Source organism: Harmonia axyridis, chromosome 3, assembly GCF_914767665.1.
Source record: "Harmonia axyridis chromosome 3, icHarAxyr1.1, whole genome shotgun sequence".
Taxonomy (NCBI): Eukaryota; Metazoa; Arthropoda; class Insecta; order Coleoptera; family Coccinellidae; genus Harmonia; species Harmonia axyridis.
This window is the reverse complement of record NC_059503.1, coordinates 17,529,558-17,555,732: the sequence shown is the minus strand read 5'-3', so window position 1 is coordinate 17,555,732 and position 26,175 is coordinate 17,529,558. Positions and strand designations below refer to the sequence as shown.

Below are 26,175 nucleotides of genomic sequence, written 5' to 3'. Positions count from 1 at the left end.
TTTCAGAGGCAGTCCTTGTTATTGTTTGTTTAATGTCCTTTTGTTTTTTAGCCCTGAAGCAGGAGGAAATCGCCACCGAAACGTTGGCAAAAGTAAACTTGTGAAAAAAATAAAGCATTGTCCACATTCCTGACAAGTTTTTGTATTATAATAATTTCACTCTCCTTCGAAATCGACACGTCAGTATAAAATCGGACCTCTTTACGGTTTATGAGTTTATTATCGCTTTCAAGATGAGTACTTTTATTGCACTACGGGCTCGTCTTTGTCCGAGGTTTATTATTTTCCTTTATCAATCCGTTTTCTCGGCATCGCCGCTTATCTGTGATTTTTGCAGTATTCTTCGGTATACAAGTACCCGTTGTTTTCGGTTTTTTGTATCATTCTCGTCACAAATTTCGATATGTTGTAATGTAGGTCAAATTCCAATATCAATTTCAGTAGCGATATTTCCGCAAGGTAGCTACTATTGGAATTCATTGTTGAATTACCAATAATGTGTTACTATGTCGTCAATGATAATTTGTAAACTATATTCTCATATATAAATATGCATATAGCCGATATAGGCAGTTCAATAAGAAATGTGCTAGAGAGTTCTAGATTCGACATTATTGTTTCTTCACACGATCTCGTGTAATGTAAAAGTTGGTGATACAATGAATAAACCTCATCTGTTACTCCCTTGAGTGTGTGTCTTATTTCACCCTGCATGAACGATAAGACTGGTACCTGGTAAGAACATCACATGGCGATCCTGCCAGTCCCATGCAGATTTGGTTGATAGAAAAAGGCATACTACACCCAAGAAGACGACATCACAGCTAAAACATGGGTTCTTCTAAATCTAAAGAAGAAGAGGTCATCATCACCCAAGCAGGCAACAGCGGAGGCGCTACCAACGGGCTGAAAGAGTGGACGACCTCAGAACTTTTGGGAATTGCAGCTTTCGTAATGGTATGTGTAGGAATTGCGTACTTCTGTTACAGGCAAGCCATGAAGTCCATAAGGAAGAAAATACACAGGGAGATACGAAGAAGCCAAGAGTTGGTATGACTTAAAAAACAATCATAAATTCTTATTGTTTTTTATTTTGGTGATTTTATGGACTCTTATTTCTTATTTTTATATTTGATGAATTTGATTATTATATGGATAAAATTGAGGAATTAAATAATATAGTTAGGAAATTTTTGGATAACATTAATAAAGAACCGAAAGAGCGTAGGGAGCGTTTAGATAGGAATGAAAAATTGTTGTGTGATTTGAATAAGTTAGATAATCAATTTGCAAGAATAATAAAAAATTCAGATAGTACTGACCCAGATTTTCTCGAGCTTTTTGAAAAGCATTCTGAACAAATAAGAGCTTCACTCAAAAATGCAAGGGATATATTGAACCAAAGAATTGTAATTATAAATAGTTCAAAAAATTCTGTGAAAATGGGAGAAAAATTTGATTTGAGGACTGCTGCTTCTTTATTGCCGTCTATTGACAGTACTGAGGAATCAGTAAAACAATTGATCGATTCTATAGAATTATACAACGATATGTTAGATGAATCAGAAAAAATGAAATTAATTAATTATATTCTTAAAATCAAATTGACTCAAAACGCAAAATTAAGATTAAGACGGGATTATCGGAAAGTTGATGAATTGGTGTTAGATATGAAAAATTTTCTTTTAACTAAAAAATCACCTGCAGCGCTTTCTACCCAGTTACACAATGTTAGACAAGAAGGTAAATCGATCGAGGATTTCGCTAAATTAGTAGAACAACTCTCTTTAGACCTAACTATTTCGCAAGCTGATAATGATAGCGCAGCTTTAGATGTTTTAAGGCAAGTAAATGAAAAAATAGCGATAAACACTTTTGCCAATGGTTTGAAAAATTCCGAAATAAGAACTATTATAAAAGCGAGAAACTACTCAAATTTGAAGGATGCTGTAGCTTCAGCCAAAGAGGAAGAGTTAGTGAAAAATTCTTATCAAACGTCTAATCCTAAATTATTTCATTTCAGGCAGAGAAATTCCACACACAATCAAAATAAATATAGGTCAGGTAGACGCTATTCAGAAAATAACAATCGTAGGCAAAAATTCAACCCGAATCATACTACGAAAGAAGGTCGCGGTCGTCGCTCTAATTACAATAACAATAGGAATAATAGGAATTCGAAATCTCATCATGTTTATATGACAAAATCGGACGATGAAGAAATGCAAAACGCCGACAAAAAGTTTTTTCGTTCCTAACGTAAACTATAATATGAATGCTTTGAACTTTGTTGAGGTCAAGTATGGCAAAAATGAATTGAATTTTTTAATTGATACTGGTGCTAGCATCAGCTGCATATTTTCAGAATATTTGCAGAAGGGAGAATACATAGATACTTCAGGAAAAATAAATATCAAAGGTATTGCCGGATCCACATCTTCCATGGGTTCCGCAAATATTTCATTGATTATAAGTAATAAAAATTTTCCTCACCATTTTTCTGTGCTTAAATCATTTGATCTTAGTATTCATGGTATACTAGGCTCAGATTTTTTGAACAAATATAAAGCTATCATTGATTATGAAAAATTTTTAATTACATTGCATAATGATAACGATGAAATTAGTGTCCCCTTGAAATCAAAGGTGGAATATTGTACTATTATACCTCCCAGATGCGAAATAATTCATTATTGTTATACCGATGAAACAGAGGATTGTGTTATTTTGAACGAACAAATTAGCAATGGAGTGATTATTGCAAGTACGATTGCAAAACCTAAAGCAAATAAAATTCCAGTCAGAATATTAAACGTGAACGAAAGAGAGATAAAAATCAAGAATTTTCAACCAAAACTTGAAATTCTTTCAAATTTCGAAGTACTAAATTATGGTCGAAATTATATATCGGTAGAAAGAGTAGATGAAGTGTTGGATTCAGTTAATATGAAGTCATTGAATGAAGAAGAAAAAATTTCTATCCAGAAAATTTGTGCTGAATATGCGGATGTTTTTCATCTTGAAGGAGACCCTCTAACAGTTACTAATTTATATCGACAAAAAATTTTACTCAAACCTGAATCGCAACCCGTATATGTAAAACCATACAGGTTACCACACTCACAGAAAAGCGAGATTCATAAACAAGTCGACAAAATGTTGCAAGATGGAATCATAGAAGAAGCAAAATCAGAATGGTCATCACCATTATTGATTGTACCAAAGAAACCGGATAAAAATGGAATCAAAAAATTCAGAGTAGTTTTAGATTATAGGTTATTGAATAAGCAAATTAAGGATGATAAATTTCCTTTACCGAACATAACTGAAATCTTGGATTCTTTGTCAGGCGCAATGTATTTTTCCCATCTTGATTTAGCCCAAGGATATTACCAATTAGAATTACATCCCGACAGTAGACCATATACAGCTTTCACTACAGAAAGAGGTCAATATCAAATGAAAAGATTAGGAATGGGTTTAAAAACGAGTCCCAGTGCATTTTCAAGACTTATGACAATAGCTATGTCAGGCTTAAATTATGATTCATGTTTTATATATTTAGATGATTTAATAGTTTTTGGACATTCTTTGCAAAATCATAATCAAAATCTTTTGAAAGTTTTACATCGTTTGAGAAAAGTCAATTTGAAATTAAATCCCATCAAATGTGAATTTTCGAAAAAAGAAATATTATATCTAGGGCATATCATTTCAGATAAAGGTATATCTCCAGATCCTGAAAAGATTTCCGCTATTTCAAAATATCCTGTACCAAAAAATTCTGACGAAGCGAAACGGTTTGTGGCATTGACAAATTATTACAGAAAATTTATCAGAAATTTCGCCGCAATTGCACAACCTTTGAATGACTTGTCCCGCAAAGGAAAAGTTTTTCAATGGAACGAAGATTGCGAAACGGCATTTCAAACTCTAAGAACGGTTTTGCAAAAAGCACCTATCCTACAATATCCAGACTTTTCAGAAAGTAATGAGTTTCCTTAGGACAGATGCAAGTGGATTTGCTTTAGGCTCAGTCTTATCAAATTCTAATGACCATCCAATTGCTTATGCTTCAAGAAGTTTAAATTCAGCTGAAAAGAATTGTTGCACAATTGAGAAAGAGCTTGTGGCAATTATTTGGTCAGTAAAACACTTTAGGCCATATTTATTTGGAAGGAAGTTTAAAATCTTAACGGATCACCGTCCACTAATTTACTTATTCAACATGACAAACCCATCTAGCAGATTAACGAAATTCAGATTAATATTAGAAGAATATGAGTTTTCAGTACATTACGTCAAAGGTTCGGAAAATGTTACCGCAGATGCATTGTCGAGAATAAAATTAGAATCAGAAGACCTGAAAGAAATACAAAGTCGTTCAATCGAAAAATTAAATGTCATAACAAGATCTCATTCAAAAAAAGAAAAACCTAGCGAACAATCCCAGACGAATATTTCACTCGAAAGGACTGATCACCCTGTTGTAGTTGAAGTATTGAAACGTCCAGTAGAAAGTGTAGAGTTGAGGCCACTTTCTAATGAAGAATTTTCCAAATTGAAAATAAATCAACACAAAATTCAGTATAACAATTTAGTATACGATGTGAATTCACATATTATTTATTTAAACCAGAATATCCGATCAACGCATGACTTAGGTATATCGTTGAGGAATCTGGAAGAATTGTGCACAAGAAATAATATAAAAGAATTATGTTTACTGAAGAGCTCGCATAATATTCAATTTTTAAATGTGTTGATGAAATACAAAAATCAAATTTTAGGGAAATCTTTAACGATAAACATTGTTAGAAATGTGAAACGGATTGAAAGTAGAGAAATGAGACAAATAATTTTGAATGACTATCATATGTTACCTACAGGAGGACATGCAGGTCCTCCGCATGTACAATAACATAAAAAGGGAATACTTTTGGAATGGCTTGAAAGAAGACGTTCAAAATTTTGTGAAGAAGTGTGATGATTGCCAAAGGTATAAATATTCCTTACCGCGGAAGGAACCAATGACAATTACTTCAACAGCATCTTCTGCATTTCAAAAAATATTTTTAGATTTGGTAGGGCCGTTACCCGTCGATATTAACGAAAATAAATATATCCTTACAATTCAGTGTGATCTTACTAAGTTCATTGAGGGATATCCATTGCTGAATAAAGAGGCTGAAACAGTTGCAAAAGCTTTCATAGAAAATTTTGTACTTAGATATGGCATACCCTCTGAAGTTGTTACGGATCAAGGTACGGAATTTTTAGCTAAAGTTTTCAAGGAATCATGTGAGTTGCTTCATATTAGTCATCTGAATTCAACAGCTCATCACCACGAAACTCTAGGTATGATTGAAAACTCACATAAACACTTAGGAGCTTATCTCCGTATGCGTGTAAATGAAGAAAGTAATAATTGGAGTAATTGGGTACCCTTTTGGTGTTTTTCATATAACAATACCGTGAATTCATCCACTCTCTATACTCCTTATGAACTTGTTTTTGGAAAACCTAGTAGAATTCCACAAAATATCGAAAACCAAATCGATCCCATATACAATTTCGATAATTATCCCATTGAATTGAAATACAGATTGCAAAAAGCTTGGAAAGATGCAAGAGAAAATTTGGTGAAGGTAAAAATCAAAAGGAAACAGACTTTTGATAGAAATTGTAAGAAAGTTAATTACAAAATAGGCGATAAGGTACTTTTAGAAAACAAGAATATTGAAAATAAATTGGACGCTTTGTTCAGCGGTCCATACGAAATAATTGACGTCAAGAATTCTAATGTAGTGTTGAAAAAAGACAATAAAGTGAAAGAAGTGCATAAGAACATGATTAAACCGTATTTTTTTAATATAGACATGTCATAGATAATAATAGTATTAGTAATAGTATATGTAAATAGAAAATTAAGGAAATTTAGTAATATAGCTTTAAGATAATGTATATAGTTAAGTGTAGGTCTTAGATAAGTAGAAATTTTTTTTTATTAACAAAGAAAAAAATTTTTTTTTTCAAGCGGGGGAGGTGTAATGTAGGTCAAATTCCAATATCAATTTCAGTAGCGATATTTCCGCAAGGTAGCTACTATTGGAATTCATTGTTGAATTACCAATAATGTGTTACTATGTCGTCAATGATAATTTGTAAACTATATTCTCATATATAAATATGCATATAAGCCGATATAGGCAGTTCAATAAGAAATGTGCTAGAGAGTTCTAGATTCGACATTATTGTTTCTTCACACGATCTCGTGTAATGTAAAAGTTGGTGATACAATGAATAAACCTCATCTGTTACTCCCTTGAGTGTGTGTCTTATTTCACCCTGCATGAACGATAAGACTGGTACCTGGTAAGAACATCACAATGTAGTTATCAAAGAACTGAACTGAGTAATTCGTATCGAAAAATTGTCTGGGCTGTGTTGTACAATTCGTTGTGTTTCATTCAAATTGCAATTTATTTCTGAAGACATCAGTTTTGAATTGACTATATCAACAGGGTGTTCCTGAAATTGAGGTACAAATGGAAATGACAGATTTCTCGTGTCATTTCAAGAGAAAAAGTCCTATAACATGTGTCCGCAAATGCTTTGTTTTTGAGATACAGGTGTTTAAGTTCAAGTTTTTCTCTCATAGAACCTTCCCTTCACAAGATATTCAACTTGAATTGGCATGACATAGGCCATAGACAGTCCCGTTTGAAGATTTTCATTAGGTGATATCCTAATTTTGAAGGCAAATCTACAGGGTGAATTTTTTCTCGAAGGGTGCCCGCTAATTTCCTCCGGAATTATTTTTTTAACCAGGGGTAGTTTAGACAAATTTAAAAAGAAACGTTGGTTCAGTACTACACTTTTTGGTTTGTTGGAGTATTGTCGTATCTGCAATCGATTTCGAGAAAAAAATTCAAACAGCTTTATATAGTATTTTTTTAGGAAAATCCAAATTATTATGAAGATCCAGTTAGGAAGCTGTGATGAATAAATTAATTATAAGTTTGGGTATTTATTTACCAACTATGTAGCGAAGATTAATAAAGTATCGATAAACTGGTTAAGCATTACAAAAAAGTAGGACTACAAAAACAACCTGTATCTCGAAAACAAACAAGAAATCTCTCATTTCCCTTCGTAAATCCAATTCAGGAACACCCAGTATAAGATAAGAACAATCGAATTGGTAATAAATGAAAATTATTTCGAGTAATTTGGTTCAAACTTCGTTATCAAACCTGTTGCTTTCACATTATAGATATGGGTAAACAATTTTTTTCGATTACCCCCCAAGAAAAAAAAAATTCTACGCCCTTGAATCAGTTTCGTGAAAAACGTTCTCGTCAAGATATCCGAACAGAACGGTGGGGCATGCGAAAAGGGGTAGGGGGGCCAAGGAAGGCTGGGATAATTAGTTCGTTGCAGGCATTGTGATTTAATGCAAGTTATACCTCTGACCGTTCTCGTTCTCAATTCCAGCGCGGATATTCTTATATCGTGGTTATTTCGGGAATGTTGGGAGCCGAAATTAGATCTCGTTGCACTCGAGAACGACTCGCTCGATTTTGTTAATTACACTTAATTGCACCGCAGTATTCGTGTTGAAAAGATGCTGCGAATTCGGCATCGGGTTCTTTGAATTTCATTTATGCGATTCTGTGTTTAATTACACGTTCAGTTAAAACTGAATTATGTATCGGGTATCCCAAATTCATTGTCTATTACGCCATTTGAAAAGTCCCCGGTCTGAACCATAGATAGCGGTGCTAGTATAAAATCCATATGATTTTTAGTTAGTACCAACCTTCAAGCGATACGTGTCAAAATTGGACAGCAGTCCGACCATTAGTTTGTGGAGATATTGCGTTGTGAGTGTAGCTACTTTTGTTATTTGCGAAACGATGGAAAAAAGAATTTCGTGTTCTGATTAAATATTGCTTTTTGAAGAGAAAACATACAGAGGAAGCAAAATCTTGGCTTGATGAAGAGTTTCGGGGGTCTGCACCAGAAAAATCAACCCTCATTGATTGGTATGCTAAATTAAAAGGTGGTGAAATGAGCACCGAAGACGGCGAACGCAGCGGACGCCCAAGAGAGGCTGTGTTTAGTTGTGTGTGTTATATATGTGAATGCAACACCACTTTTTCTGAATTATTTGTATTATTAAAAAAAACAAATATGGAATAATTACGTTTATTTTAACGTGAAAGCTGTGTACATGTTTACGTTAGAGAGTATATTAGACGAATGCCTTAATAGCCGTGGTTCTTGTCGATGCATGCTTTCTTCCCTCCTCTCGTCTCCTCGCTAGCATCGACGTCTCGCTTGGGTCAGCGGTGTTGCGATGTAGAATGAATGGGCTCTAACATATACCGCCCCCCTTGAAAGCCTCCAGGCTTTAAATAAGGCTATTCTTGATTTGGTAGGACACACAGTTTCACCGCTGGTCGTTTGAAGATACCAGTGGCGGTTTTGATGGTGACGGCTCGGACGATGTTGTCTTTTCCCGGATGGATCTCGATGACTCTCCCAATTCTCCATTTTAGAGGGGGAAGCCCATCTTCCTTGCACAGTACGAGAACACCAATCTTCAGCAAATCATTGCAGCGCTCCTTCCATTTCGTACGCTGTTGCAAGCTGGATATGTATTCATTTTTCCATTTGGTCCAGAAGTGTTGCAGAATTTGCTGGCATCTTTGGAATCGTGAGAGACGATTCATTTTCGTATCTATCAAATTGTGGTCAGGTATGGTGTTTAAAGATCCACCAATTAAGAAATGCGCAGGGGTGAGAGGTAATGTATCATTTGGGTCATTAGAAAGAGGATAAAGTGGGCGGGAATTCAAGCAAGATTCTATTTGACATAATACCGTAGAAAATTCTTCGTAGGTTAATTTTGAATCTCCCATCACCCTATATAGATGATGTTTCACTGATTTTACACCAGCCTCCCAAATACCACCAAAGTGGGGTGCCTTTGCCGGAATGAAGTTCCAGCAAATTCCATCAGAGGTTAAATTGTTTGCAATGATTTCACTATTATGTTTAAAGAAGTTTTTTATTTCATTATTCGCCCCTACAAATGTAGTGCCATTATCTGAAAATAAGGTAGCCGATTTTCCACGTCTCGCAAAAAATCTCCTCAAAGCAGCTAAAAAACATTCGGAGGTTAGATCACTCACAACCTCTAGATGAATTGCCTTAACACTGAGACATACAAAAAGAGCTATATAAGCCTTCGTAGTTTTATAATTTTTTGTTTTTCTGTCTCTGATTGAAAATGGACCTGCATAGTCAATGCCAGATATCGAGAATGGACGCGATGGCGAAACTCGTTCTTTGGGAAGATTGCCCATAAGATATTGTTCGGGTTTCGCTTGGAAGCGAAAACATCGTGTACATTCGTGTACGACTTTCCTTACGAGATTTCGACCAGAGATTGGCCAGTATCTTTCTCTTAGAGATGCTAATAATAGTTGTGGACCGGCATGCAATAGGCGAATATGTTCATGTCGAGCTAAAAGAGTCGTGAAATGATTGTTGGCTGGTAGCACGGCTGGGTGTTTTTTGCGGAAGGGGAAGTCCGAATTTTGTATTCTACCACCAACCCTGATGATTTGTTCACTGTCCAAGAATGGGTTCAGACTTGCGAGATTACCTTTGTAATTGACGTTGTGTCCCTTGGAAAGAGCATTATGATCTTGAGGGAAAGCGTGCCTTTGGACAATGCGTATCAATAGATTCGAGGATTCTTGGAGTTCTGAAGGCATTAAAACACCAAGTTTTCTGGAATTGGGTTCAGTCTTGAGGTTATTTTTAAAGCGAACTATCCAGGCGAATGTCCTTTGTAATTTCAAGAAGGATGAAAATCTGCCGATATTTTCCAGGAAGTTTTGATCAATACTGAGAAAGGTTTTGATATGTTTCATTTCGGGAAGATCATTTGGTGTAGGGATTGAAAGTTCATTCATTGGCCAATCGCTGTCCGAGTGGACAAGCCACTTGGGACCATGGAACCAAAGACTGGAATTAATGAGTTTTGTAGGGGGTACTCCACGTGACAGTAAGTCTGCGGGATTTTCTGAGGTGTTTATGTAATTCCAACAATCGGGATCGGTTAAAATCTGAATTTGAGCTACTCTGTTGGCAACAAAGGTTTTCAATAAACTCGGAGAAGATCTTATCCAAGCTAATACGATTGTGGAGTCGCTCCAATAGTATGTTTTATTGAATGATATTTTGATTGAGTCCTTCACCTTGTTCATGAGATCAGACAACAGTGTGGCTCCACAAAGCTCCAGTTTGGGTATTGTGATTTGTTTTAAAGGTGCAACTCTCGTTTTTGCACAAAGAATGTTGCAAGTATAATTGCCGAAAGCATCAATAGAACGAATGAATACACATGCCCCATATGCAGCTTCTGAGGCGTCACAGAAACCGTGTAGTTCTATCGAAGTAGAATCGCTGCATTGAATATGTCGAGGGAATTTAATCTCATTCAGTTTGTTGAGATGTGAACGATAAGATAGCCATTTCGAATGTAGATCCATGGGAATGCTTTCATCCCAAGAGATGTTCAATTTCCACAGTTGTTGCAAGATGATCTTGGCAACAATCGTAGCAGGTGAGAGAAGCCCGAGTGGGTCGAAAATTTGGCAAATGGATGAAAGTATTTGACGTTTTGTGATTTTTTCGGTAAAATGATTACTGGAGATAGTATAGGTTAAAACATCAGAGGAAGAGTTCCATAGTAAGCCTAAGGTTTTATTTTGTTCTCTACTGCCGATGGTGAGTAGAAAGTCTTCTTGTGATTGTATTTCTTGAAAGTTTGATACCCATTTTCTCAAGGTAAAACCGTGCTGTTCAAGAAGATTGGATAAAATTCGTTTTATGTAAAGAAGTTCTTCGAGTGAATCACTTCCAGTAAGTAGATCATCTACATAAAAATCCTGCAGTATGATTGAAGCAATTTTCGGAAATTCAACTTGATGAAGATACGCCACTTCATGTAGGCATCGAATAGACAGGAAAGCTGCACAGGCAGTTCCGTAAGTAGCAGTGTTGAGAGTAAAGGTTGAGATTTTCTCATTTGGATTGAAACGCCAAAGAATTTTTTGCAGAAAACGATGTTCGGGGTTGATGTAGACCTGCCGATACATCTTGGTTATGTCGGCACTAAGAACGAATTTATGTCTTCTGAATCGTAGAACTATTGAGAATAAGTCGTCCTGTATGGTTGGACCTACCATCAAAATGTCATTGAGGGACAGACCAGAAGAGGATTTAGCACTGCCATCGAAGACAACACGTAGCTTTGTGGTAGAGCTGGTGTCTTTCAGGACACAATGGTGGGGAAGAAAAAAACCAGATTCGTCCGTTTGATTGTCAGTTAGAGACATGTGATTCAATGTAAGATATTCTTTGATAAAATCATGATATTGGGCCTGTAATTCTGGATTTTTAAGTAGTTTTCGTTCCAGGGCAAGAAATCTGTTGGTAGAAGATGTCCTTGAATCGCCCAGTTTTACAGGTGATTCTTTTAGGGGAAGAGATACTGAAAAATGTCCATCAGGTCTGTGAGTTATGTTTTGTTTAAAGTGAGTTTCGCAAGCATTCTCCTCTTCGGAAACGTACTTCACTTCCGGACATTGTTCAATCTCCCAAAACTTGCAGAGTTGTTCGTTCAATTCGAGGGTATTAATACTGAGGTTACACTGATATTCAGGATTTGTTTGCCTTTTCGTTTGAATTGGTCCCGAAAGAATCCAACCTAGTTTGGTTTTTTGGAGAATTGGTTGGCCGTTGCCAAGTTTTATTTGACCAATACTGACAAGTTCCCAGAAGATTTCAGCTCCTATTAGTAAATCAACAGGGGTGGATTCATGGAAATTTGGATCAGCTAAAGTAATATTTTGCGGGAGTTTCACAATATTTTTATTGAATGTGAAGGAAGGCAAATTACCAGCAATATTTGAGAGAACGAAGCATGGTAGTGTTGTTTGATAATCGTTTGTTTTGGAGTGAATGTTTGCAAATGTCGTGTAGTTGATGTTGGACTTGACTTGGTTGATTCCAGAGATAGAGAAATTAATTTTATTCATTTGTAAACCTAGTATTTTGCATATTCTTTCGGATATAAAGTTACTCTGTGATCCAGAGTCGAGCAGAACCTTGCAGTCATGTGGATTACCATGTTTGTCTAAGATTTCGACAAGTGCTGTGGAAAGTAGAACAATGGGTTTCATATAGGTATTCGTGGATGTGAGAGCTATTTCAGAGTTATTCACGGAAGTATTTTGTTGTGAACTAGATGCAGTAGATTGAATTTCAGAATTGGAAGAGCGTTGTGTAGATGCAGATGATGTTGAACTGTCTGCTCTATTGTTAAAGTGAAGAAGAGTGTGGTGAGGTTTGTTGCATTTTCGACAACCAGCAGATCTGCACTCTCTTGTTAAATGCCCCACTCGTAGACAATTTACACACAATCTCAATCGTTTGGTCTCATTCAATCTCGAAGTGGATTCTAATTTCAAGAATTCGGGACAAGCGTAAATTAGGTGATCGTTTTTGCAAAATGAACAGGAATGATTATGAGTGGTCACAAACGATCTGGATGTTTTTACGTTCATATTAGTGTGTTGTTTATTATGGACCTTATGCTGCATATTTTCATTATTCAACTCAAGAGATTCCAAAAATCTACAGCGACCCTTTAGGAAATCAATGAATTCACTGAGTGACGGTAAGTTTGGCGAATTGTTGTATAGCTCCCATTCACGCCTGGAAGCGTGATCTAATTTTGTCGATATTAGGTAAATTATTAATGCATCCCATTTATCAATGGGAAGTTTAAGTGCTTCAAGTGCTCTTAAGTGTTTTTGCAATCCATCTAAAAGTTGTCTAAGCCCTTGATTAGATTCTCTCAAAATGTTAGGCAAATTGAAAAGATGCTTTATGTGATTATTTACTAAAATCTGTTTGTTCTCAAAACGTTCAGTGATGAGTTTCCAGGCAACATCATAGTTATTAGCAGATATTTCTAAGGCTTTGATCGTTTCTGCGGCAGTACCATTCAAAGAAAGGCGCAGATAATGAAATTTCTGAATGTTTGATAAGGAAGAGTTCTGGTGAATTATCGAAATAAAAGTATCCCGAAAAAAAAAGCCATTGGTCGTATGCTCCATCAAAGCTAGGTAAATTGAGTGAAGGTAATTTTATGTCGTTGGTAGAAATTTGATTGGAGGTACACGCCTTAGCTGAATTTTGATCGTTATTGCAATCAAATATGAATTTCGTAGCATTTGCTGTGACTGTATAAAAGAGATTTTCGAAAGTTTCACGTTCTGTAGCGTGTAATGTATCTATGTTATCGTCATAATGTTGATCCGCGGATTCTATTTCCGACTGAGCATTATTGAAATCATGTATCAACTTTTCAGCTGCATTTAACCTGATTTGCAGTTCACAGATATTTATTTGATCGGGTGTGAGCGATTTAATGTTATTGAAGTAAGTCGTGAAACGTGTAAGGGCGCCTTTAGCGGCTGTTCTCTTTTGTTTAGGGTTTGACATAGTAAATTGAGAATTGTAAAGCGATAATTAAAATGTGCACAACAAAGAGTCAAATAAAATCCTGCTTGTATTTTTCAAAGGATTGGTATAGAAAAGGATTGCGCACTGACCTTTTTTCCAAGAATTTCAACCAGCTGTGTGAACGACTTCTGTTGTAGACGATGTCGAAGCGAAAGTATATGTAGCTGCCTCCGGTCGAGGGGTTGATCAAGTGTCTTGACTGTGAAGATGGCCGCAGCGGCTGAACAGGATCTTACGATGTATCAGGTGCAGGTGTTTTCAACAAATTTCCACTGTTTTCAATGGAAATGTCATCCGGCTCGAAGGACCATATGTTTAGTTGTGTGTGTTATATATGTGAATACAACACCACTTTTTCTGAATTATTTGTATTATTAAAAAAAACAAATATGGAATAATTACGTTTATTTTAACGTGAAAGCTGTGTACATGTTTACGTTAGAGAGTATATTAGACGAATGCCTTAATAGCCGTGGTTCTTGTCGATGCATGCTTTCTTCCCTCCTCTCGTCTCCTCGCTAGCATCGACGTCTCGCTTGGGTCAGCGGTGTTGCGATGTAGAATGAATGGGCTCTAACAGGCTGTTACCGACAAAAAATCGAGAAAGTTCACAAAATAATTCTGAATGAACGTAAAATGAAGTTGATCGAGATAGACATTGTGAAGATATCATCTGAACGTGTACATCATATCATTCACGAATATTTGTACATGAGAAAGCTCTGTGCAAAATGGGTGCCACGCGAGCTCACAATCGATCAAAAGCAACAACGTGTTAATGATTCTGAGCAGTGTTTGAAGCTCTTTAAGTGCAATAAACCTGAATTTTTGCATCGATATGTGACAATGGATGTAACATGGCTCCATCATTTCACTCCGGAATCCAATTGACAGTCGGCTAAGTAGACTGCACACAATGAACCGAATCCAAAGCGAGGAAAAACACAACAGTCAGCTGGCAAGGTTACGGCATCAGTATTCTGGGATGCGCACGGTATAATATTTATTGATTACCTCCAAAAGAGCCAGACCATCTACAGCGATTATTATATAGCGTTATTAGATCGTTTAGAGGATGAAATCGTTGAAAAACGACCCCATTTGAAGAAAAAAAGGTGCTGCTTCATCAAGACAATGGGCCGTGTTACAAATCAATGAAAACAATGGCAAAATTGCATGAATTCGGCTTCGAATTGCTTCTGCATCCACCGTATTCGCCAGATCTGACCTCCAGCAGCTTTTTCCTGTTCTCAGACCCCAACAGAATGCTCGCTGGAAAGAAATTTAGCGCCAATGAAGAAGTAATCGCCGAAACTGAGGCCTATTTTGAAGAAAAGACAAATCATACTACAAAAATGATATCGAAAAATTGGAAGATCCCTATAATCGCTGTATCGCCGTCGAAGGCAACTATCTTGCCAAAAATATGTGTTTTACTATTGTAGTCCGGAGACTTTTCAATTGGCAATTGTTAGTGGGAGGATCTCAGAATACCTTTGAGCTAGAAAAACTTAATGGCGCGGCACATTTTCGGGATTGTTTTTGAGGAAATCAATTCAATGAAAACCACAACATTATGAGTTCAAGTGTTTTCAAGATATAAGAAAAAATTGGAAAATGGCGTGAAATGAAAAGTTCTCATAACTTCTTCTTCTTCATTATTGGTGCTATTAACATGAAACAAAAATATCCTACGAAGCTACAGAGAAAACAAACAAAATATGTATAAGTTGAAGGAACAAATATTCTCGGTATCGAAAAAAATCATTTTTACTGCTCTAAATGAACTTGGTATATTTGTTACGTCAATTTATACCTATTTTGTTTGTTTTCTCTGTAGACTCACCTTTGAAAACAACCTGTACTTATAGTTAATTGGGTACTTATAATCATAAAACTGTTCAAATGGAAAACTTTCAATTCCAAATGCATGAAACATTTTTATTATTCCTCAGTTGGTAGCAGTGGCGACGCCAGCTTTCAATAGCAGGGGGATCTAAGGGGGAGCAGGATTTTTTTGGGGGAGCAAAGTAAATCTAAATAATACGCGGAAATTATAGTTCTGCTGATCTTGTAATCATTTTAGCCTTGGTTTGTCAAATTTTAGGGAGGACCAGCAAAATTACAGGAGGGGGCGGTCATCTTATTCATTTCGGGTTAAAGAAATTATATTCAATTTTGAATGTATTTTCAATTTATATTCAGTCTATTTTATTCGGCGCGTTTTAGTGAAATTGATATTTCGATTAATCTACCGCCTAATAGGAAAAAAAAAGACTCACCTTTGAAAACAACCTGTGTAATGAATTAGGTACTTAATATTGTAAAAATCTTCAGAGTAAAAATTTTCAGTATTAAAAAAAAAAATTAATATTCCTCAGAATTGCATTGTAATACTGTTTTGAAATAGAGTGTTGTACTTTGAAAGATTTTGATGGGCGTAGATAGAATAGAATATTAGTATGTTGAAAAATTTGTGATTCTATGCAAATTACGTTGGACGTGGATATTTTCATACCGTGGTTATTTCGGGAAATTATTTCGCGAAATTAGACCACTGCACTTGTTCATAATACTCTCTTCTAAATATATAAAACCTTCTAAATTTCTGACTATATCAATTTTAAATTAGGTTATACATGTTGAGATAATTTCCTGATATGCCACGCATTTTAGATTTTTTAATCAATCTTAGGATTTTTTTCAATAATATATTCCTTATCAATTGAACTCAAGAAACAAGAAATAGTTTTGTGGAATATGTGAACATTTCTATTGAATTTTTGAAGTGAATTTTTTTTGAAACTGTTATCGCATATAAGGGCAGAATTCACCCCAATCGAACCAGTTGTTTTGAGATCGTCTAATAATAAAAAGCTTATCATATTTACGAAACCCCGACATTCGACTTATTCTGAAATTTCAAGTTTCTAGGTTCATCCGTTCGAGAGTTATATTGTTTACGGTCGAATTTGTGGACGGATTCATCATCAGTACCTATATCGAGTTTTATTTTAGTTTCTGAAGAGGACAACATGGTTATCGGAACAATTCCTTAAAAGATTTTACAACAAAACTTTATTGTATATCTAGCATTTGAAGTTGGAGTAATCACATCCTAATCCACAGAATCTTCATAATCTTTCAACTCTTTTAATTTCTGAAAATAATAGCTTCGGTGTCGAAGCAATACTTAAGACGCCAATAGAGATTCTGGTAATAGAATCTGGTTACTACAAAATCATATGGTAGGTCTAGTTTTTGTGATTGAAGTAAGCATAATCTCATCCTAATTTTCATAACGTTTGGCTTCTGAAGATGACAATATGGTTATCGAAACGATTCTTCCAAATGCTGATAAAGATTCTGTGAATTAGAGTGTGGTTGATACAAACCTTTATGATACGAGTAGATGTAGCTTTTGTAGTTGAATTCATAACATCCTAATCCACAGAATCGTTATCAATTTTCAACTTTATATTCATATTTCGAGTAAAGTTTACATTCCATCGATTTATGGTTCGAATACATAATCTTTATTTATTATAGGTCGGATTTCCTGAAGGTGAAAGGATTCGACGAAGATATCGTCGGTTGGGGTGGGGAGGATGTAATGCTCTACAGGAAGTATGTGAAGAGCACCATAAAAGTGATACGCGCCACAGACCCAGGGATTTTTCATATCTGGCACCCGAAGGTATGTGTGATGCATGGCAAAAATTCGCAAAACTCCCCCCTCTAATAAATTTACATCTATTCAGCGTCATTTAATTACCCTTTGAACCTATTTTCGAGGCGAGGACGGAAAAATGTGAACGGTGGAAAATACGTTTTAATGCTTTTTCGCATTGCGGAGTTTCTAGTGGAGACAAATTGAAGGATATTCTGGTGAGCTGCATATAAAATATGCCGTCTGATTAAATTCGACAATTTTCTAGATTACTGCGGTTTTTGACGAATTTTATGAAATATTGATTCAATATGAAACAATTGATTCTTTATAACGCTGCTGAAACTGTAGATATCTATAAAATATAATCATCCAGGATACAAGTTTGTACGTAAAGTGGACTTTTCTGAAATGGCTTTTACTACCTTCCATTTGAAATGACCAATGTTCAGCAGGTAGTGTTAGGTTCTACCTTTTCATCAAAAGAAAACGCAAAGATAATGCAATTTTGAGACGTATCATTGGCAATACTGCATCTTCCTCTGAAGCAAATATATACATTCAAAGATACCAATAAATCCAGATGAGCTTTAGAGAGAGATGTTCTTCAAACTATCAATAACAATCGACTATTCATTTTTGGATTTATTGGTAATGGATTACAAGAACTTCTTGTTGTATGTACCATTTCATAATACACTAACTGACAAAGAAACTGCAACACCCATAAGAAGCTGTTTAAATTTTAATTTTTTTTTGGTAAAACATAAATAATTGATTGGAATTTGGAGAAAAAAAAATTTCTTTTTAAACTTTGTTAATGAAGTGTTTTTCTACCGCGATTACCTATCTATACACTCCCCAGCATGTTTCGACATTGATGCAATAAGATGGTTTATTTCTTCTTGAGGGATACTATCCCAAGCTTTTCATGTCTAACAGCCGCAAAAGTCCGTGGGTTATGAGGTAAATTTCTAAGCCTTCTACTCATGATGTCCCAAACATGCTTTATGAGCGAAAGATCGGGGGATCTGGGCTGCCATGGCAAAAGATTCACATGGGTCACTTCGAAAAAGTTTGAACTCTGGCAACATAAGGTCGGGCATTTTCTTGTTGAAATATTGGATTCTTGAGCTGGTTAATGAAAGGGAGAACATATTGCTCTACTATTTCTTGAAGGTAGTGCAGCGTTGTCATATTACCTCGAATAAAAACTAAAAGTGACCTACTTGCATGTGCAATAGCACCTCATATCATAACGCCTACTGTTCGGTGTACATGACGCTCAACATTAAACTGAGGCTCACGTCTTTCTCCCCGACGTCGTCTAACTCCTTCGGCCATCATGTGCAGCCAAGGAGAATCGAAATACATCAGAAAATACGACCTGATGCCATTCCACATTCCAATGTTGACGTTCTCTGCACCACTGTAATCGTTGCCGGCGATGCACAACCGTCAGAGGTAACACAAGCTGGGGCCGATAATGCTGCAGTTTAAAAGACCTTATCCGGTGGTAAACCGTTCGGACAGTTACAGTATGGCCTTGTTCGCCTAACCACTCATCAACCAATAATTCGACCTCTTGCAAATTCACTTAGCTAGCGATAAACTCTGCGAACACGTGCTCTAGACATTTTAACACAACTAAACATCGACTTTGGAGCTCCTCGAATAGCTGGTTTGTTGCAAAATTCAAAAAACTTGCAAAAAACGACTACAATATTGTATAATAAGAATAAATTGTTCAAAAAAGCAATTTTAAAAACCTGTTCTCAACGGATCTTGTTCACTGATGAGACTTTTTTTATTATGAACTATACTCTTCAATCAATTTTGAATTCGGCATGGTGTCGACTGTTGCATCTGAATCATAGAAAATTCAAGCAGTACATCGGAAAAAGCCGGAAATTTGCGTGTTTATGTATTATAATTATTCGAATCTTTTTTAGTTTTATGTTTATTGCTTAACCCGCAGAATATCGAAAATTCACAATATTTCTGTAACAATAGTTACCGGTCCCGATAAACGACATCCTGATAAATCACATTTATACAGTTCTGTATCCTTCGAAAGAGCCATAGTCTCTTGAATGCAGGAACGCTCAAAATTCTTAAAGGAAGATGATGTTAAAACGAATTTTTGAAAATCGTATAAAAATAAGACTTTCTTAATATTATATATATTTTTCCAATCAACTGATATGCCAAACCCATTCTTCCCAAACACAAAATATCACCCACACTCCCAATTCGATAGGAATCGAAGAAACAACTTAATCTCAAAGCGAAAATAATATCGTCCCTCCCATTACAGCAAGACCGTCAGAGTCCAGAGGGGGGAGAATAAAAATAAGAACCAATTTCAATTATAAGCCGAACTTTTCCTTCCAGAAGTTTAATAAAAGCAATTTTCCTTTTCAGGTCTGTAGCGGAAGTACGGGAGGTCAGCCCCTATCGACGGATCAGTACATGGCCTGCATCCGTTCTAGGGCAATGAATGAGGCCTCCCATGCTCAGCTGGGCTTCTTGGCCTTCCGTGACGACATTGCCGCTAATAGCAGTCCGGATAAATACCCCCTTCATCCTCCAAGACCCCTCAAATCCACCTCGGTCCGAAGGAGCAAAGCCCTCACCTGAAGCCGGTTCACGGAGTTCTAGGTGCATATCTTTCGTTAGTGAGACTGTTTACTTGAGCTTGTTGTGGATGGAGTCAAGAGACTGATTCTGTAAGGACCTCTCGTTTGATTTTTCGTATGTTTTCGGTTGCTTTGACATTTCCTCTATATTAGAGAAAAGCTGGATTTACTACCGAAGAGTCTTTCGAAGAAGATTATGCGTAGGGGTGAAATATTTCGTCGACTGTCATAGATGGCTTTGATGGTTTGTGTACAAAAAAAATCATTGATTTTTATGCGGAATTTGTATGACACAGGGTGTTTCTTGGCGGATTTATAGTTTCAAAATATCATATCCAGATGGCTTCTTAAACCCCCTTTAATATATAAAGTATGTTCCCAAATTAGACGTGAACCTTGGAGGACGTGTTAGTATGACTCATTGGCTGTCATTTGAGCCATATTTAGTGATACCGAAATCAACAGTTTACGAGATATTTGAGTTCTTGTGATTTTTGAAGATTTCTCACCTTACTTAATTTCTCGTCAATTTTTTCTACATTGAGCAAATTTGATTCTAAATTCGGATTATTTTCGTGGCCAGGGAAAAGTCTGTATCTAATACCGTTGGAATAGACGATGCAGCGAGAAGATAGGAGTAAATGTCAGGCCGAATGTAACAACTGAAGAATAAGAAAGAGGGCACGTGCTTGTATAAGGAATGGTGGAGGTCATTTGAAACATAATTTATGACTGCATTTTCTACTGAAATTTTGAGTTTAAATGCAATACAACCCCCTTTCAAATCCACCTCGGTCCGAAGGAGCAAAGCCCTCACCTGAAGCCGGTTCACGGAGTTCTAGGTGCATATCTTTCGTTAGTGAGACTGTTTACTTGAGCTTGTTGTGGATGGAGTCAAGAGACTGATTCAGGGGCGGATCCAGGCGATGTCTGAGGGGGGGGCCATAGAAAGTCACGGCTGATATCGATTAGCAAAATAGCGGAATTTTGTGTTGGTGCCTATCAAGACACGTGTTTTTTTATAGAAAGATGTATTTTAGTAAATCATATCATATTCAGTTTCCAAAATATTTGTAGTACAAAAACAAGTTCGAACAATTTCATGAATATATGTAGATGTATTTCATGAGAAAACTCGGGCACAAGAAAGTATGAGGTATAGAAAAAAATCATTATTTCTGCATAAAATTCAAGATTTAATTACCACAGTTAGAATGATCCGTTTCCTTTCGAATATGCGCCGTTTTGTTCTATAACTTGTTGCTTTTTTGAAGGTTTGTGTATGCCTCCCTCATAGAAGCCCTAGTCGATATTGGCGAAAAATTGAGACAGTCGAATTTCACAAGCCTCTGTTAAAACGAATTTTTCACCAGCAAAATTGTTCGCCATGGACAGCAAGATATGATAATCCCTTGGTGCCAGGTCCGGATTATAAGGTGGATGCATAAGAACTTCTGGCGAGTCACTATTGATGTGTGTGGCCTTACGTTGTCCCCAAGGAACACAATTCCTCTCCTGGTGGTTGCTTCTGGGCAATTGCTTCCTTCAGAAGGTCTAAATGTTGACAGTACAGATCCGAGTCAATATTTGTGCCTTAGGGGAGCAGCTTATGTAGATAATTCCCTGCCAATCCCACCAAATACACAGCAAAACCTTCCTGACCGTTTCCGACAGCTCACCGCTTTTTTACTAGGACCGTTTTCACTTGACGTTGTCGTAAGTCATTCACATTTCATCACCAGCCACCAACCGTTTCCACATTGGGGTTTTTTTATTGCGTTTCAGCAGCGATTCGCAAATGGAAATTCGGTCCAAGAGGTTTTTTTGCAGTAACTCGTGTGGTACCCATACATTTAGCTTCTTCTTGAGACCAGCCTTTTGCAAATGGTTCAAAAAGGTTTTTTACGCAATCTTCAACTCTTGAGCAATGGAAACAGGACCCGAAAATGTCCTTGATTTTGTCGATATTTTAGACAATTGGTCTCCAGCATCAAGCATCTTTGACATAAAAATTACCGGAACGGAATCGACGAAAACAAAATTGCGCGTAATTGGCTATTACAGTATCAAGAACATAAACACTATTTAAATTTTCAGCCGCTTGGCTCGCATTTTCGCCTTTATCGAAGAAAAACTCAAATATAACGTATTTTTTCTTTGTTATTTTGTCCATCTTCAACGCGCGCTGAGTAAACTTATCACAAAACTGTCGCAAAAGATTATGTAGTACAAAATCTCATCTTTCTAACGCCATGTTGTGGAACCCGATCGGACTTATTAAACGCGTAATACAGATAACTAAAGCTATCTATTGGAAAAAAAAAATTTAAAACTTAATGAGTGCATATTTTTCGGGAATTCAGGATACACTTTTATAGTTATAAGGTCCGCGAGGGGGGGGCCATGGCCCCCATGGCCCCCCCCCTGGATCCGCCCCTGGACTGATTCTCTCGTTTGATTTTTTCGTATGTTTTCGGTTGCTTTGACATTTCCTCTATATTAGAGAAAAGCTGGATTTACTACCGAAGAGTCTTTCGAAGAAGATTATGCGTAGGGGTGAAATATTTCGTCGACTGTCATAGATGGCTTTGATGGTTTGTGTACAAAAAAAAATCATTGATTTTTATGCGAAATTTGTATGACACAGGGTGTTTTTGGCGGATTTATAATTTCAACAATGGCTTCTTCAACCCCTTCAGAATAGAGAAGGCATTTCAAAATTAGACGTGAACCTTGGAGGACGTGTTAGTATGACTCATTTGCTGTCGTCTGAGCCATATTTAGTGATAACCAAAATCAATATTTCAAGAGATATTTGAGTCCTTGTGATTTCTAAAAGATTTCTCACCTTCCTTCATTTTTCGTCAATTTTTTGTACGTTCAGCAAATTTGATTATAAATTCGGATTATTTTCGTGGCCAGGGAGAAGTCTGTATCTAATACCGTTGGAATGGACGAAGCAGCGAAAAGATAGGAGTAAATGCCAGGCGGAAAGTAACAACTGAAGAATAAGAAAGAGGGCACGTGCTTGTATAAGGAATGGTGGAGGTCATTTGAAACATAATTTATGAATGCATTTTCTACTGAAATTTTGAGTTTAAATGCAATACAAAAATATATAATTCATTACTATCCTTTCTTTTCTTCTTTCTACTTTCCCCTTTCAAATCCACCTCGGCTCGAAGGAGCAAAGCCCTCACCTGAAGCCGGTTCACGGAGTTCTAGGTGCATATCTTTTGTTAGTGAGACTGTTTACTTGAGCTTGTTGTGGATGGAGTCAAGAGACTGATTCTGTAAGGACCTCTCGTTTGATTTTTCGTATGTTATCGGTTGCTTTGACATTTCCTCTATATTAGAGAAAAGCTGGATTTCCTACCGAAGAGTCTTTCCAAGAAGATTATGCGTAGGGGTGAAATATTTCGTCGACTGTCATAGATGGCTTTGATGGTTTGTGTACAAAAAAATCATTGATTTTTATGCGGAGAAAGTTGTATTACACAGGGTGTTTTTTGGCGGATTTATAATTTCAATAATGGCTTCTTCAACCCCTTTAGAATATAGAGGGCATTTCAAAATTAGACGTGAACCTTGGAGGAAGTTTTAGTATGACTCATTTGCTGTCTTTTGAGCCATATTTAGTGATAACCAAAAAGCAACAGTTTACGAGATATTTGAGTTGAATTCTGAAAAATGTCTCACCTTACTTTTTCTACGTTTACCAAATTTGATTATAATTTCTGATTATTTTCGTGGCCAGCGAGAAGTCCTGATCTAATACCTTTAGAACAGACGAAGCAGCGAGAAGATGGAGAGTAAATTTCAGGCGGAAAGTAACAATTGAAGAAATAAGAAATAGGGCACGAGCTTTTTTAAGGAATAGTGGAGGTCATTTCGAACATAATTTATGAATGCATATTCTACTAAAATTTCGAGTTTGAATGTAATAAAAAAATTTCAATTCATTACTTCCTTTTTTTTCTGTATATGTAGGGATTCACGGCTTGGCTTGATATTCAAGCTTCTTGACTCAAACTCAAGTAGCTTGATCTCGACTTTAAATCAACTCAAGTTCATGTAAAGGAGTAGTTTTTCAATTTTAAGTCAAGTACTTAATAAATAAATAATTGACTGAATATGAGTTGATTTCGAGTCAAGGTCAAGATACTTGAGCTTGAGTCTAGTAGCTTGAATATCAAGCTAAGCCGTGAATCCCTAAGGATATGCTACGATAACTGCTACATTTCTAAGGATCTTATATAAAGTACAAGAGAGAGTGGCGAAAAAATGACAAAAAAGTTGAATAATTTAGTTTTTTCAAAGCTTTGTTTCGAAAATAACATCGTTTTAAATATGGATTTTGTGGGTTTACCATTTACCAAGCCTTCTGAAGAGGTTCGTATCACTAATTGACTGTTCGAAGATCAGCTGTGATGAATCGTTGAGGTATCTTACACCACTCTGAATAAGGTACGAAATATTTTGTGGTCAGTGCGGACTCAGTATTACAGGTTGTATCACAATCACGGCTAGCTCATAATTTACAAAGAGCCTTGAAAAAAGTGTTAGAGATATTGAGAAATGAAATGAAACGTAATTATAAAGGAGTTTGAGATATTTTTCGATAATTACATAATTCAAAGGAAATCTCTTGAGGGTTAAACAAATGCTGATCCTTCTTTAGAAGTTCTGTTTGAATTTATCAAGAGTGGCAAAGTTCATATGAACTATATCTCAGATTCGATATAAGCCGATAAATAAAATCTCAAGCGCTCATATTTGGAGAACAAGAGTCCTATTGAAGCTTTTCGAGCAAAGAGTAACAAGAGTCCTATTGAAGCTTTTCGAGCAAAGAGTACCCGCTTACTGGAGAATAGTATACGACGGTAGAATTTCTGGATCATGATCTAATGCCTAGTAATTCTTGTATTCGAGACAACACAATAGACTATGGAGGTGTCTTTAATGACCTTTTGGACGTTGTCGTTACCCAGCCAGCTTCGGAAGATTCTATGTGCGATAGCACACCAAGTTGAAGTCATGACAACAAAGCCACTTTGCTCTCTCGACCATGTCATGATGAGTAGTGAAATTTGCACTTTCTACTCTTCCGAACGAAGCTAATCCAACTAGTTTCCCTTGCTTTATTTATTTTTAATGTGGGAGTTAGTCATGTTGCACCATGTTCACGATGTTGAAGAGACTCTGTACTCATTTTGAACGTTGTATCAGTATGATAGAAACTTGAAGGATACAGTGATCGTTAGATTCTGAGGAAATCGTTCTCGACTTTTAACAAGAGTCAGGTGACTTGAACCTTAGATATTGAGAATTGGTAGAAGGTGTTTTAAATTACTGTCAATCATGGACCAAATGTGTTCAATAAGAGTCAAATCTGGTGATCTTGGGGTCAGAATCAATATTGATAGGAAATTTTGCAGAAAGAAATACATAGCGGATCCTTAGTAAAAGCGGATCCTTGGTGATATTTAGGAATCCCACTGTACCGTTCGTCGTGATCAATTATTCGTAATATTGAAGCCTCCAGTTAGCTCTGCCTTTCCATATATTTTTTTTTGAGATATTCTGGTCCGAAAACATAAATCCGCCACTTGACATCTTGTGGAATAGAATATTCCACTGGGATTTGATTGGTTGTGATGAAAATATAAGAATTGTTTTCAGAGAATTCAAATAAAGTGGAGTATTGAGTGCTATAAATTTATTAATTGACAATACCATGCTGGCTACATTCCAAAAAATTATCTTTTCAATTCTTATCGATACTAGGTGCTTTGAAATTTGTTTTTTCGACTTTATATGATGACTGAACCGTCAACCTAGAAATACGTAAATTGTAAAAGATACTATCAAATCACATCATAATTATCTTATTTTTGACTTGTTTAATTCTTTTGAAGATGAATAAATAATATAAGTTTTCAAATGTATCTGTTGTTACCGAAAATATCCTCAAGGTTGGTTCATTTTCAAAATATCAAACAAGTCGAAAATAACATATTAATTATCTTTCCAAAAACTTTTTATACTACCCTACTCTATACTGATACACTCAAATGATGCAATCAATATCCTTTTATGACTATTTTGCGGTACAATGAATGATTAGAAGAATTTGATATATTGAGAATAGCCAATGAATGTTGATCAATGTTGATTGAACAAACTTCATAAATAGACCAGTAAACCTTTCAGTTGATCAATTGATTAATTAATTAGATGATGTTGGTATGAACT

General features: G+C 36.1%; 1 protein-coding gene and 1 long non-coding RNA gene across 9 annotated transcripts in view; both read left to right on the top strand.

Moving 5' to 3' along the window:
* Positions 1–20,370, top strand: part of LOC123677114 (chondroitin sulfate N-acetylgalactosaminyltransferase 2) — a 107,501-nt gene extending 87,131 nt beyond the window's left edge. The window contains 3 exon segments of the mRNA XM_045613620.1: positions 17,161–17,308; positions 19,706–19,870; positions 19,872–20,370. Coding sequence (XP_045469576.1) covers positions 17,161–17,308; positions 19,706–19,870; positions 19,872–20,006 — 448 coding nt within the window. The 3' untranslated portion in view covers positions 20,007–20,370.
* Positions 10,691–13,881, top strand: LOC123677118. Of its 8 annotated transcripts, none has more exons than XR_006747058.1 (5): positions 10,691–10,806; positions 10,867–11,066; positions 11,139–11,427; positions 11,499–11,590; positions 13,749–13,881. It is a non-coding gene; the product is annotated as an uncharacterized LOC123677118 (long non-coding RNA). The 8 variants fall into 8 exon arrangements; XR_006747057.1 differs by having other exon boundaries at positions 11,487–11,590; XR_006747059.1 differs by having other exon boundaries at positions 13,671–13,806.
* Positions 20,371–26,175: the final 5,805 nt, after the last annotated feature.